The sequence below is a fragment of the Haliaeetus albicilla genome, chromosome 15 (genome assembly GCF_947461875.1).
Source record: "Haliaeetus albicilla chromosome 15, bHalAlb1.1, whole genome shotgun sequence".
Taxonomy (NCBI): domain Eukaryota; kingdom Metazoa; phylum Chordata; class Aves; order Accipitriformes; family Accipitridae; genus Haliaeetus; species Haliaeetus albicilla.
The window spans coordinates 32,380,782-32,395,413 of record NC_091497.1 but is presented as its reverse complement, the minus strand read 5'-3'; the positions used below and the strand labels follow the sequence as shown (position 1 = coordinate 32,395,413).

Below are 14,632 nucleotides of genomic sequence, written 5' to 3'. Positions count from 1 at the left end.
AAAAGGAAAGAAAAGCTACTTTTATCTGTTCTGCTTTGAAGGGAAAAAAGGATTACCAAGGCTAAATAAGCCATCTGAGTACTTAGCTAGCAAGCCTAAATAGCACCCTGATAGGAAGTTCTGGCAGAGAGCTAATTAAATTAACCCTCTTTGATTTATTAACAAGCAGAGCAACATATCACACAGGATTGTCCCATGAAATGAACGTGCTTTCTGATTCCCTTGGCTGCTTTGGCGCAGTCACCTCCCGGAAAACCCGGTTATGGGGACTCAAGTTTAATGAGAGTCAATGGCTCGAAAAGGATCCCTGCCCACCAACAGAGATACGCACGGGTAATAATACGCAAACGCGTGTTATTTTCCTTGCACTTCCCTAATTCCTTTTTAATGCCTAGGATGATCTAATGGCTAATTCACAATTTCCTGCCCACCGATATGCAGATGAATGACAAGCAAAAGCCTTCTGCATGTTTAATTATTCTGTTGATTTAGAAGCCACTTTTCCCTCAGTGCAAGTTTCTCTCTGTGTGTGCTCTCATGCATCATGTATTTCATTATTTTTAGAAGCATGCTCTGTGCCTTTTTATGCTCTCATAGTTCCAGCATCCAGTAATTGCCATGTGTTGTGTCCAACGGACCTGATCCACCGGCAAGTGTAAATCAGGAAAACATTGCTGACTTTAAATGGAGTTATTCCAAGTTACACCAGACCCGAGACCTGACCTCTCCTATTTTTTTTTGGGGGGGGGGGGGGGGGCAGGATGTTGGTTGTGTTCTGGGACTCTTGTGAAGTAGCAGAATATACAATTTAGAAAACTTCAGAGTGGTGAAAATCCAAATCAAAGCCTGCAAATGCACAGACGTGAATCTATTTATATAGCGAGCTCTACTTCTGTTTAACCCCTGCAAGGAACTGTAACTGTCTTTGCATATTTGATTTTTCTCCCTCAGTAAAACAGAGCCTGCTTAATCTATTTTTGCTACTTTCTAACAGTTTCATTGGTGAGCTCCTTCCCCGCGCCTTACATTTAGCTTCGGTATCCGAGCGCTCTTTTGTTAAATTAAGGCAATTAATAAATGGAGACGTTAAGCAATCAATTTTGCCTGCACATCTCCCCAGCCTTACGTATGACTGGCTGTAATCACAAGATAAATGCAATGTGCTGATGTATGGTAATGTTCAATAATACATTCTCCACCAGGCTCAATTCATCAGGGAATTTCTGGAGGGGAGGCATTCGTTATTGGCTGTCTCCGGACCTCAAGGATAACATTTCTGTCCTTTCCATTGGCCGCCCCGCTGCTGCAAGCCTCTTCCCGTCTTATTTTGATGATGAATATGAAGGCATGCTAAGCCGTGCCGGAGCGTAGCTCTCACCGACCGCACTCCCTCCCCGGGCTCAAGGACTCAGGGGCTCCCTGGCTGCTTCCCCTGCCCACCGCCAGCAGCAGCAGCAACGCCAAAAGTTGTGATGCTTTTCTTCACCCAGTGCTTTGGGGCTGTGTTAGATCTCATTCACCTGCGGTTTCAGCACTACAAGGCAAAGAGGGTTTTCTCCGCTGCCGGGCAACTTGTCTGCGTCGTCAACCCAACACACAGCCTAAAGGTGAGTCAAAAATTATTTTTTCTCTTCTGGCAGCTTCTCGTCTTTCCCCCCTTCCCCCCCGCGCTGGTGTTTCTATGCAGGGAACGAAACGATGCTCTGGCAGCAAGGGGAAAGTGCTGTTAACACATTGCAGCCCTGGCAAAGAGGGTGTTTGCATTGTCTGGCTGCGCGATTCCCTTCGGAGCGAAGGAGAAGCAACCCGCTGCTCCAAGCCGTCGTGGGAAGTCGCTGCTCCCCCTCCCCAAAGTTTCCTCATCCCTCTCACCCCTGGAATGAGCACGGGTGTTGCGAGAGGCCGGGAAAAAAAATGATTGGAAAAGTTAGCCGGATGAATTAAGGTCCTTTTTTTGGTGGAAGGATGCTGGGTGGTCTCCCAAGCACAGCAGGATGCTGCCAGGCGGTGGGGAGCAGCGAGGGGGGGGTCGCAGCAAAGGAATCTCCGGCTGCTGGTCTTGTTTGCTTTTTTGGGAGAAAAAGGCTGTTTTTGTCTCCTGAGCGGAGTCTGAAGGCGTTCCTCTGGTGCCGAAACCGTCCTTAAGCCGTTTGCAAGGTGAATCTATTTTAGGTGGCAGAATATATTTGCCTTAATGCAAAACTATTTATAGCCCCCGAAAAACATTTCTCTTACTCGCACAGTTCTGGATTTTCACTGACAAAGTGTCAACAGCTCTGTCTATGCCAGAGCCCTGATGTTTGTACATAGAGAAGGAGCAGCAGGGGGAGAAAGCGGCTGGGAGGCTTTAATTACTTTATCGCGGTAGCGAATGACCAACTTTAACAAAGTGGCTTCTGTTTCGTGGGAAGTCCTCGCGAACCTGACTTGCGATGTCAATCCGCTAGCCCGACGCAAGCTCAGAAATGAATTTAATTCAGGACAACTTATCTTTGGCTCTGCTGGGCTCCCTGCGATGAACTCGGAGGGGTTGCGGGGAGCATCTTTCCCGAGCTGCAGGTCCCCCGGAGGTCCGTTGATGGGGTAAATCCCTCTTCAGAGCAGCATCCCCCCCCCCCCCCCCCCCCCAAAAAAGGCAGATTTTCCAGAGTTGTATTTCCAGTCTCGGGCTGCACTCAGGCAGGGAGATGTTGATTCTACCAGGCTGCCAGCTCCAGGAGGATTTCCCTGTAAGACTGTGCTCAGCCCGGCGAGCACTGCCGGCCAGGGCAGACACTCCCGGGGGACGGACTGCTCCGGTGCGGGCTCCCATCTCCCGGCATCATGGTCCTCCGCTGACATATTTAAAAAAAAAAAACCCCGTGCAGCCCTGTCATTATCTGAAAGGATCTGGCCATGCGAATGGCTAAAAGAAATAGCCGCTTTCCTAAGTGCATGGGGAGATTTTGTAAATGAATGCTTCTGTGCTCGACCCCTTTTATGTGGCTGTCGCCTGCTACTTTCATTTGTAATTTTAATTATTTAAAAAAAAAAAAAAGGCAGAAAAAAGGTTATTGAAGGTCACAACACAATTTCAGTGCCAGTGGCTTTGTCTGATGAGGTCCCATAAACACACAGAGGGGTGTCCACTGACTGCTCCACTGGTATCTAGGACTAGACCTGACTCTATCAGTTCAGGTCCTCTCAAGTTGCAGATTTGCTATTGTAGGAGCTGCAGCATTTTACCTTTGAGCATACCAAAACAAAGTTGATGCTTCTGTTCCTCTCTGTTAAACACATAGGGCATTTTGGTTTATTAAAATCCCCCATGGCCAAGCTCTTCACTGCTCAGATCCAAAGCCTGGTAGAGAGACGAGCAATCTCGGTACTGCCTTGGCAGCTCTTGAAAGTAGGCATTGGATGGAAAACTCTCTCGGAAACAAACGGGAGCCTCTAGGAGAAGGTCCAATGTGCCAGTGAAGCCCCACTGAGAATCATCTTGACCTGGGTGGGAGGTGCTCCCCCGATAAGATTGCAGTGGGAACCCGCTGGCACGTGTTTCCCCACATGGGCCTCTTGAGACATCGGGCAGATGGACAAGCTGACACGAAACCTCTCTGCTCTGAAAAAACCCCTCTGACTGTAAAGTGAAATATGCTTTGAAGGTGCTCCCGAGTTACCCAGCTCACACCCAGCTGGGTAAATATGGTGGGCTTCAGCTCTGATCCTCTCCCAAGGTGTTCACTTTGGTTTCCCACCGGCTCTGTAAGGAACTCACCACCGCTTTGTGCCAGCTCCCAAAAGAGACGGGTGGGTCGGACGAACCCCTTTGTGCCCATCACTGCTCTATGGGTGCCCACCCGCCAGTGGTAGGAGCCTGTTGTCCCCGAGCGAGAAGACATCTCGCCCCACCACCTCTTGCCTGGTGGTGGAGAGGTGGTCACCTCCAGCCGGCAAGGCACCTTGTCCAAAAACCGGTGTCGGAGACAAGCCAGATGAACTTGCTGCTCGGGGTGCGCGTTTCTCCCCCGGGGATGCACAGGGAGGCTGTGGTTCCTCCCCCCAGCAACCTGGTGCAGAAACTTCTGAAGCTGGGACAGGGAAATCTCCCCCAAACTGTCCTGTACACCAAAGGACACCCGAGGGACCATTAAAAACGAAAGGGCCGAATGTATTCCTCTGTGATGGTTTAGAGTATTATGACTACTTTGATGTTTCATAGTCTATTATTTCTAGCTGGGTCATTTCAACTGTAACATTTTGTTGACAGCCCCCAGATCTATCTTAACAATTGACAAGTGGAGTGAAAACTGTATTAAGGTTCTTGGTCGATGAATACAAGCCTGCTAGGAAACGAGGGCTAGGAGCAATGTCGTTTCTCTCCCTTCCCTTCAAGGCTTAAATGTTTGTGCTTACTCCAAAATTGTAAGCTCTTTGCAAAGAGATTATTTTATTCCATATCTCCACAGCACCCGGGTGAAGGGGTTCCTGGCCGACTGGTGCAAATGATAAATGACAGGCATCGTATTCTGGTGTGATTATGCACGTTGACACCCCTCACATAGGTCAGGTCTTCAATCAGTGCGAAGGTGCATAACTCCATTAAAGTCAAATTGCAGCAGGACTTCCATTCTCGCTCCTTCCATCCAGAGGAGCGCTCAGGGATGGTGGTGGGGTCCAGCCCACGCCGGGGACCCATGGTTGGTGTCAGAAATGTTGTGTGTCAGAAATTGGGCATCACGTAAAGGACTCGGTGAAGGGCAGAGAGCAGGGGAGCCCTGGTACCCTCCAGGGAAAGGTTGCACCAGCTTCTGCTGTCACAGACCCATAGCTAGACTGGAGGGCTCTCCAGTAAAGTTATGTCAGCATGCTGTCACAGCCCAGATCTCTGACCGTGACCAGAGTCCATCGCTTACCTCTTCCTTTATGAGAGGTCTGGAGGTTGGCAGAGAAGCGCACGCTTAGAAACAAACCTGTGTCTTTCTTCCCACTGAAAGGCTTGTTAACTGGGAAGGCTGATGAGCGATTCAGTGTATCTTAAAGGAGAAGACGGTAAAAGTGTCAGCGCAGACACCTCTATTGATCTGCCACTATTTTCCCTGAGCATGACAGGCTGACACAGGCGGCTCTAAACGAGGAAAGACAATTTTGCAACCGCCACCCCCCGTTTGCCTGTTTGGCAGGGGTATGAATGGAGGGGGGGAGATTTGCAGGGGGGGGTGTTTTGGAGCCTCTTTGTCCTTCTTGCCGCTTTCTGCTCTTTGTCCTCCCACGAGCTTTCCCAGGTGTGGCAGCGGCACCTTACGACGTGGTGCTATGCTGGGATGAAAATTCACTTGCCGAGCAGAGAAAAATCACGTATTTACCGCACTTCTATCAGTCACCTTCGTTCTCGATCACATTAGATGCATTACCTCATAACCTGTCTTCCTTCAAGCGTACGGTCGCCCTGATGTCTCCCCTTGGAGAAACACGGCCAGGCAACAGAGTTCCCCAGCTAAGTGGCAGCTCCTTCCAAGGACGTATTAATTAGAGGAGCACTGCTCATGCTGCTGGCTGCAGAACCCAGCACGCAGGGCAAGTTTTAAGGTGCTCCATGCGCGTGGAAGAAACGAGCCGGCTTTGCTGGTCCCTTTGGAGATGAGGCTCAGTGAATTCTTTTGCATTTTCCCCCTGTTAAGAGCAATTCCTCCCAGCATTGCTTATTGCACCCTGGGGAGAAGGTGAAGGTGGGCGGTGTGTCCTCGTTCCTTAGCTGGCATCGGTCCCTGCCCCAAAAACCAGACGTACACGGCAGGGGACTGCAGTGCAATCACAGCCCAGCCGGGTGCCGATGCTTTGCGAGGTGCTGTGTACGGCTGGGTAAAACAGATCTTCTTCATTCAAGGAGTTACTAGCTTTTTAAACGCAGCTTTAACTATTTGGAGAGCGTGAAAAATGTTCTTGTAAAAAGTGTGTTTGCGGTGTTCTTGTAAAAACCACCCGTCTCCGTCTCTGTAGGACTTGAAGGAGCTTGTTGAATTACAAAAAGCAGCATATTTAAAACAGGGCATAAATAGTTGAATCTTATATTCAAAAAGGGTCGTAGCATGGTTTACGTAGCCAAGCTGTCTTCTAGCTGTTTTTTAAAGCAACAAGCGTGTCTGCTCTGAGTTAGGGAAGGGTTTTGAATCCCGTTATAACAGTTTGGCTCTGCGCACGGTGGCTAGCCAAATAGCATTGTAATCCACTTTATCACCAGAAGGATTAAAGTGCTACGGTGCATTATACCCCCCCGAGATTTATTTATTTATTTGGTGCAAGGGAGAAGAAGGACTCTGAAACCTGCTGCTAACAGCCCCCAGACGTCCTCTGCCACCGCCCCAGCCCAGACACCCTCCAATCTCCAGTGCAGGGCTGTGATTTGGAGATCCCAAGCGGCATTTGGCCCCAATGTCCAGCAGGATCGTGACAGCTGTGGCGAGAGGGTCCGCAAAACCCCCTGCTGCCTGCAAACCCTGGCTCTGGGCAAGGCGCCCGGATCCCATCCCGGCTGTGGGCCAGGGCTGGGTGAGCACTGGGCACCTCAGACTTCCAAATCCTTTTGTAGGGAGCAAGCAGCGCCATTTTGCAACCCCCTCCTTCAGCCCCGCCACCATTTGAAGGGATTTCAGTGGGCCAAACTGGAAACCAGCTTGACCACGAGCATGCCGGGAGCCTCCGTCCACGCGTCCACAGCTGCCTGCAGATGTGACCCATACCGGTGCTCTGCGGAGGAGAGGCAGAACATGCTCCGGCAGCTCTTCCCGGGGGTTTTCCCATCCTCCGCTGCCTCTGCCTGGTCCCAGGAGCTCCCCTCTCCCGTAAGCCATTAACCCTGAGCCCACAGACCCATGCACCCGCACAACCCACAGGCTTTGCTCCAAGCTACAAAGCAGGGCTGCTCCAAGCTTCAGTGTGGTCTCCCAGAATAACAATTACGGCATCTCCTCGGCAGAGGGAGAGGGAGGGGAAGAGCCGCCGTCTCAGAAGTTTCTGCGTTAATATGCGCCGGCTTCCTTCTCCCCACCTCCCACCCCAAACCCACTGCAGAAAATTAATTACCGCTGTTAACTGGCCCTGCCTGTCACGGTACAGCTCTGGAGATGGGATAGAGTGGGTAAACATCGAGTCCTTTCCTACCGACGTTTGATTTTGAGGGTGAATTTCAATAATAAACCTGACCTGGTTGCAGGACGTTTCAAGTCGGATGTTATCAATGGAAGAGAGTGCCGTTATTTTAATATTACAGAAATGCCTCTTCCCTCGACAAGGTGTTTGACAGCAGGGTGAGGAGTAGCCATCAGACACCGCCACATACTGCTTTGTAATCCACCCACTCTGATATGGCTCAGTAGATCAAGAATTTCCCAGTGCAGCCTTTTGGGTTAGACATAACGGCCCAGATACCTCCCTCGGGAGAAATACTGCCCCAAAACAATTGCTGTGGCTAACACATGGGGTGCAGAGGAAAGAGGGACACTTTAATGTAAGCCTTGATTACATGAAATGAGTGGTGAGGTCTCAGTCTGCTTCCCAGCAGATGTAAGTCACCCCCAGACATTCCCACAACTGGCATTAATTAACACACGTTGCTGGTTGCCTCAGTAGAGACCCTAAGCACAGAATATGGTCCTGCAAACCTTGGATGATAAAAAGTTCCAGGATGGGTTCCCAAGCATTGTGAATTTTGCCTCAAATTCAGAATTTACAGAGTATAAATTTTTGTTTAAGATTCTCTCCTGGTATCAAAGACCTGCCAGCACACTTAGCTGGGGAGGGGGCACTTAGAAACTTCCTTTTTTTCTCAGAGACAATCTGAGGTTCTTAAGTAATCCAAGAAAGTGAGTTTAAAGGAAGCACAGCAGATCCTGAGAGCTCTGGTAAAGCAAGGGAAAGGAGCTGCTGTGGCTGTGCCCTGTCTCCCCAGGTCTTCGGTGCTTCTTATGCCATAGAAAACCCGTAATCCTTGTCCTGTCTGGCTCAGAGCTGAGACTTTGGGTCCCTCCTGGCAGCCCCAAAGCCTCCCCATCACAACAGGCAATCAGTGTCTCTCAGCCAGATGCAGAAGAGGGGGGGAAAAAATGTAAATCCTGCAATAATTTCAGAGGGTGCTGGAGGGGAGCACAGTCTCTACCCAGCTTTACCGGGGACTGAGTGAGGCGGTGAGGAGCGTGGGAGGACACGGCCACGCTCTCCTGCCTGCAGGAGGCTGGGGTGGAAAGGACTGCTGCTCCCCTGGCACGGTGGGAGCGATGACCATGGGAGCGATGACCATGGGAGCAATGATGGTGATGGACTGCCCTCAGCATCTCTCCATGGCATTGCCACCGGCATGGCGTGGTCCAGAGCCATGGTCCTCCTTGGAGGTGTTGGAGTGGGTGCCAGGAGGCACGCACGCCACCAAAAAGGAGAGAATTCCTTTGGAGAGCTAGACAAGATTTAGGTAATACACTGGGCTTGCTTTCGGTGTGATTTTTGCAACAGAGGAGAGCAGAGCTGAGCCACCACGTTCAGCTGATTTGGGTCCAGCTTCTGATGGAGCTGGGGGGAGCCTGGGCCTGAAGTCTCCACTTGGGTCTGGCTGAACGTGGTGGCAACTTCCCAGCCCACCTCTGTATGCACATGCTCTATTTGGAAATGAAAAGCACGGCTGTTGAGACATTAAACACCTTATCAGACTGCATTACTTTTCTTTCTTTCCATAGCTTGTCTCTTTTTGTTAAGTACCTTTTCTTCTGCGCTATTGTTCCTTCTCATCCTGCCCTTTCCCTGCTATACCAAAGTCTTAAAGCAAAAGATTCTCCTCCTCTGTCATTCAGTAACCTAATTTTGTGCTTTTTTTACTCTTGCTGAAAGGAAAGCATCATTAACTTCACTGCAACTTTGGATCTCTTATTTTCCTCCAAGCTCTTTCAGAAAAAAATCACAATCATTCACTCCTCAGCTTGTTTGGTGCCACCAATTTCCCCACTGACAGATGAAGTCCCTCTTTAAAATGATCACCAGCAAGATGAGGGGAGCTACAAAAAACAGCGAAACATTGCTGTCACCACTCGCAGATGCAGCTGGCAAGGAAGCCAAGTGCCTTACATGCCTGCAAAATCTAATTGCCATCGTGCACTGGATCGGAGCTCGAGCGGGCAGGTCCAGCTGGAGGTGCCACGGCCACCCATTGTCCACCCAGCGCAGAGAACCATGATCATGATCCCTTCGCCGGTGCTGGCAAAAGAGAATATCTTCCTTCTGCTTCGGCGTAGCAAAGCAAATCCACTTGCAGCAGGGATTTAAGCTGGCGGTCTGCTGCGTGCACTGCCGAAATAGGCACATGTCCCTCCTGCTTCCATGCTGCAGGAGCAAGCAGTTGGGCAGAGCAGTGGCCTTAGCTGGTTTTCACAACCTCCCACAAAGCTCTTACCTCTAGGGATTACTGCGGGCTGTGCTGAACGGCAAAATTTCACTTGTGCATGAAGATGTCCTGAAAATTGCTCTGGGTGACCTGCTGCTAATAGCCACCTGCAGTACTGCTTGGCTCTCCCACAGCGTTCTCCTCCAGAGGGAAGAGCATCCTGGCACTGCCGACGAATTGCCTGACACATACACAGTGTACAAGCTGAAGCACTTTTATTTATTTAGATGCATTTCGGAGCATCTTATGTAACATTAATGGATTCATCTTTAACTCTCCCCTTCAGTCTGAGCAACAACATGAAAGTGTCACAGCAGAGAACCCTGAATACTTTGCGTGTTTATTTTGGTGTACTTTTTTTTCAAAAGGTAGAAATGTTTGAAACAACCTTGGAAAAGAATTAATCAGTTGTTTCCATACCAGATGTAGTGCTTTCGGTTCTAGTCTTTTCTTCTAGAGCAATTTTGTTCTGAGCTGATCCAAACTGAAATCCCTTTTCCTTCCAGATTGGCCTCTCCAGTAAAAAATAAATCATCTGCACAGCTTTAGTGATGTTATTGGTATTTTACACATGGAAATATTAAGCTCCAGAATGGTTGGTGAATTGCCCATCAACCCCTGGGAAATTCATGGTGGAGAAGAGACACAGGTCCTTGTAAATATCTTCAACACAAGATCACACACTCTCTCACATCAAGTGCCAGCTGAAATAGAAAGAGAAACAGAGAAATGGAGCATAAATGAGACAGAAAAAGGATGAAATCAGTAACGTCCCCTTGTGCAGAAAACAAACACTATAGATGAGCAAGGAGGCAGCTGCTACAGAGCAGAAAACCACATCAGCAGAGGATGAAAATGTTCTTCCACTCTTAGGGACTGCCATGTGGAAAATAAGCAAAGTAATAAGTGTGAAAATGGAGTAAATCACCACCACACAGGGATTACGTAGGGCAGCTGGGGTAAGGGGGTGATTAAGGTCACCTTCAGGCTTTGCAGGAATAAGAAGCTGAAATAGAAACAGCAAGATGGCAGCAAGTGGGGGAATGATCACCGTAGTGCCCTGAACTCAGGGGTTCAGTATCAAGCATGTGCACAGATTCAAATTTATGTATATTTTGCAGGATCAGACCCTTACTCAGACATACTTATTCTAAAAATTATCAAACTTCAACCAGCAAAAGACCATATGAAAAGCTGCTGGAGTCCAGCAAATTTATCCATCTCTTTTGAAGAGCACAGGGTGGACCGAAGACATTCTCCTCTTTAATAGGGAAGCGAGCCTGGATGTCTCGCTGCTGCATTGCAACGCCTGCTCAGATGAGGATGCTTGGCTGCATGCAGGGAAGTGTTATCTCTGCTGGTTGGACCCCCATGGTATGAAAAGGCACATTATAGACCAGTGGGGCCAGGCTTTGCTTGTGGGGCAGTACTGCGAGTTCCCTACTTGTACTACCTGAGAGCTGAGGACACCTCTGTGGTGCAACATCTTTTGGAGTCTAGGATCAGTGAGATGAACTGTCCTCAAAGGACAACTGTCTTTCTTGCTACTGACAATCAAGGAAGCCAGAAAACTAGCTTGGGATGGATATGTCACTTTTGTCTAGTTGCAGTTAGATGAAATGAACTCCACTAATACCCTACAGTTCCTTTGACTTATGCAAAAGAAAACCCAATTTGGATAATTGTCTCCTTAAGATAAATCCAGAAAGTCTGGGCACAGTAACAGCAAGTATATATATACTGACCACTATTTTACACATGTTCTGGTACGACAGCCTTCTTTCCACTCCGCAAAAGCAAGATTTCAGAGGAGATTTCAGAATATAGCAAAACAAGGTCTGGCGACATAACTGCAGGGTGAGAGCTTTCAATTTATTTCTACTAGAAGGAACTTCTCACCAAGAAAAAAGTAGGGAATAAATTTTTTGGACTAACTGACAACAGAGAATTTCAGGCAAAGCAAGGGACTAAAGCATGGGGGCTGTCGCCATTGCCAGGCAAGACAAAGGGATCCTGGTGGACAAGGTGAACACGAGCCAGCAATGTACCCTTGTGGCAAAGGCCAACGTCATCCTGGGCTGTGTTAGCAGGACTGGAACCAGGAGTGCAGCTTGTGAGACCACGTCCAGAGTACTGGGTCCCGTCTGGGGTTCCCCACCACAGAAAAGGCACCGACACAGAGGAGCAAGCCCAGGGAGGGACACCAAGCTGGTCGGAGGCTGGAGCGTGGGAAGGAGGAGGAGAGGATGAGGGATGTGCTGGCTCAGCCTGGAGAAAAAAAGGGAATCGCAATCTACAATTAACTAACAAGACTGTATAGAGAAAACAGAGCCAGACTCTTCCAACAGATGCACGCTGGAAGGACAACAAGGATCAGACGTAAGCCGAAACAAGGGATATTTTGACTAGATATAAGGCAAAAAGTCCTCCTCATGGGAGTGGTGAGGCACTAGCACAGGCTGCCCAGAGAGGCTCTGCCATCTGCGTCCTTGGAGATTTCAAAAACTTGATGGGACCCTGAGCGACCTGACCTATCTTTGGAGTTGACTGTCCTTTGAGCGGGGGTTGGACAAGGCGATGCCCAGAGGTCCTTTCCCACCTGAATTGTTCTGACCCTGCAACCCTGTGTAAAAACAGAGCTTGGTGTGCAAGAAAGGGTGTAGCAAAATAAGGGTTTCAAGAGCAATCATCGAATGTTTGCCTCAACAACGACCAAGCCAAAGTCATATCTGAAAGACACACCTGAAAGGGATGAAGAAGGCAGACAGACAGACAGACATGTGGGGCACATGGGGGAATCCAAGGATTCAGGAGACTGACACCGGTGAAAAAGTCTAGAGCTATACCAGTTACACAAGCATCTGGTAATTTAAACTCATCAGAAATGCAAATCCCTATGGTATTCCAAAGCCCAGGGATATTACCAGCTAATGAAATCAGTCTGGATTGGAAAGGAGGTCACTGTGGCAGATGAGGGATGGCAAAAGAGAGCAAGACATACTTCAGAATATGTTTTGGGATAAGCACCCTTATTGGTAATTACAAGCAACACAGAATAAACTCTGAGGGGGAGAGGACAGATTGTTCAACACCTACCAGAAAAGACTTTGCACCATGGCACAAGGGTAAACATGTTCCTGAAGAGCCCTGAGTGGAACAAATAACGTGGAGCAAATAATCCACTTGGACAAATCTGCCTGCCGTTCTCCTTATGGGATGGCTGCCAGCAGAGCAAACTTTCCCTGGGTTTATTCAATTAACTGCTTCATGATTACTTTCCCCCCATGGCAGGATCCCTAATGCTTCAGACCCGCTTTTTGGCGTGCGAGCTGTGTTAATTAGCTGTGCAAAGAGGTACAAAGCAGAGAGGCTACTTAGGTAGTGTCATTTCTGTTCCCTGCCTGGATTCCAGCTCTGCTCCCAGGCTCGACAGAGTCTGTTTCTGTTTATCTTTGGTCAGTGAAAACCAGAGGTGCTACACAGTGACTTAGAATGAGATAACATCACTAGAGGTGAGGAAATGCTGGTTTACCCGGCCTTTTTAGGCCAGCTCATGGTTTGCGGTATGGAAGTCTGTGGGTGACCTGTATTTTGTTGGGGCAGCGTAAAATATTCCTATCATCCATGATTTTGTTGGTCCCATAAAAGCTGTCATTGCCCTGGTGCAGGGGCAGCAGAGGGGGAGATAAAGCTTGGTCCTCACACCACCCCCAACCCATTTCACAAGCCTTTGTGGGTTTATTAAAAGAGTTTGCATTAGTACGTCGGATAGAAGAGGCAGCTGAAATGCAGGGACGTGTTCCCCTTTGCTGTCTTGGCTGTGGGAACAAACATGACTCCTGGCAGTGTTCGTGCAAGCACTGGCATCAGGAATGTCCTAGGCCACTGTAGCAAGCTTCACCAGGGGATATCTGACAGGAGACTGAGGCATCGGTCCTTGAAAAATGTTTTGCTGCTGTTTAAGGTTTGTTGGCTTGGGGGAGACGTTTGCGTTTCATTTTCTCTCCTCACATTCCTACAAAATGGTTGTGATGTGGTCAGGGGCTTGTCTGGCTCATTTAGTTTCATCTCTGCCATCATTCTGGCAGACCTTTTTGGGGGGGACCTCTTTACCCTTCTTGAGTCAAGCAGTATCCCATATAAATATTTGCCTCAAGACATGTACCCAGGTTTAGACCTTTCGTTATCTGTGCTTTTAGGAATGGGTGAAAAGACAGATTTTCCACAGCCACATGCCAACCTCGCCAGAATGCAAATTCAAAGAAGGCAGCAATGCAGCAGGAGCACGTTCCTTACAAATAGGGGTGTGTTTACTTGCAGACAATTCATGGCTATGCCCAGGTCAAGATTTAAAGTGTGGCAGGAATACAGACACAAATGCTTGCAATAATTCACCATTGCTTCGTCTGGTTTCCCCCTTACAGACAAACTGGAATCTTTTGTCCAATTACAATTCCTGCCTGGAGTCTCAAGGGTCTAAATCATACAGGAAATAATATAGCTTTAAAAATAAAATAAAACTTTTACTGAGTTTCTTCTGCCATAGAAAATATTTCAAAAAAGAGACTCAAAAATGTTAAGGTCATGCAAGGTTGCACAAACATAACCCCTGGTTTGTAAATAACTGATTATAAAGACTGAATTTTCTTTCAGGCTGTTGGTAAAAGATGAAGGCACTATCAGAAAACAGATCTGAAGCCAGCTTAATCTCCAGGAGCTTCATAAGGCAACTGGAGGTAATTTAGTGTTGCAGCTAAACATGAGCTTACTGGTGAGGTATCTCTTAATAATTTTTAAGCTTTTAATGATTTTTTAAATAAGAAGCCAGTGATTAGAAAAGAACATCCCAGTTCACAGATAAATCCAGGCTGCATCTGGGTATTTTGCCTATTTGCTGCTTTAACTAAAGCAACTTTAATTTGCCAGAGGCCAATCAACAGCCTATAGCAAGAGAACTCAGTCTGATGAAGCAGATGTTGGGGAAGGGAAGACCTTTTCTTTACTCACTCATAGGGAAAATTAATTGATGCTGAAAGCAGCCTTTCAGCAGTTTTTTGTAATAGTAACTTTTACTTCTTGACTTTTACAACATAGGAGAAACTTGCAGATCAAGTAGCTTCTGAGTTGTTTTTCATGGAAAAGGACCTTGATGCTCTCTACAGGCAAGTCACGCAGTGGGTTGCAGCCAGTTCCAGTCCTGGCTGACCCGTAATTACAGCTCAGGCA

General features: G+C 48.2%; 1 protein-coding gene across 1 annotated transcript in view; it reads left to right on the top strand.

Annotated features, from left to right (window-relative positions):
• Nucleotides 1–1,223: 1,223 nt before the first annotated feature.
• Nucleotides 1,224–14,632, top strand: part of SIAH3 (siah E3 ubiquitin protein ligase family member 3) — a 45,649-nt gene continuing 32,240 nt past the window's right edge. The window contains exon 1 of the mRNA XM_069802680.1: nucleotides 1,224–1,607. Within this exon, the coding sequence (XP_069658781.1) occupies nucleotides 1,473–1,607 (135 nt within the window). The 5' untranslated portion in view covers nucleotides 1,224–1,472. The remainder of the gene's footprint in view (nucleotides 1,608–14,632) is intronic.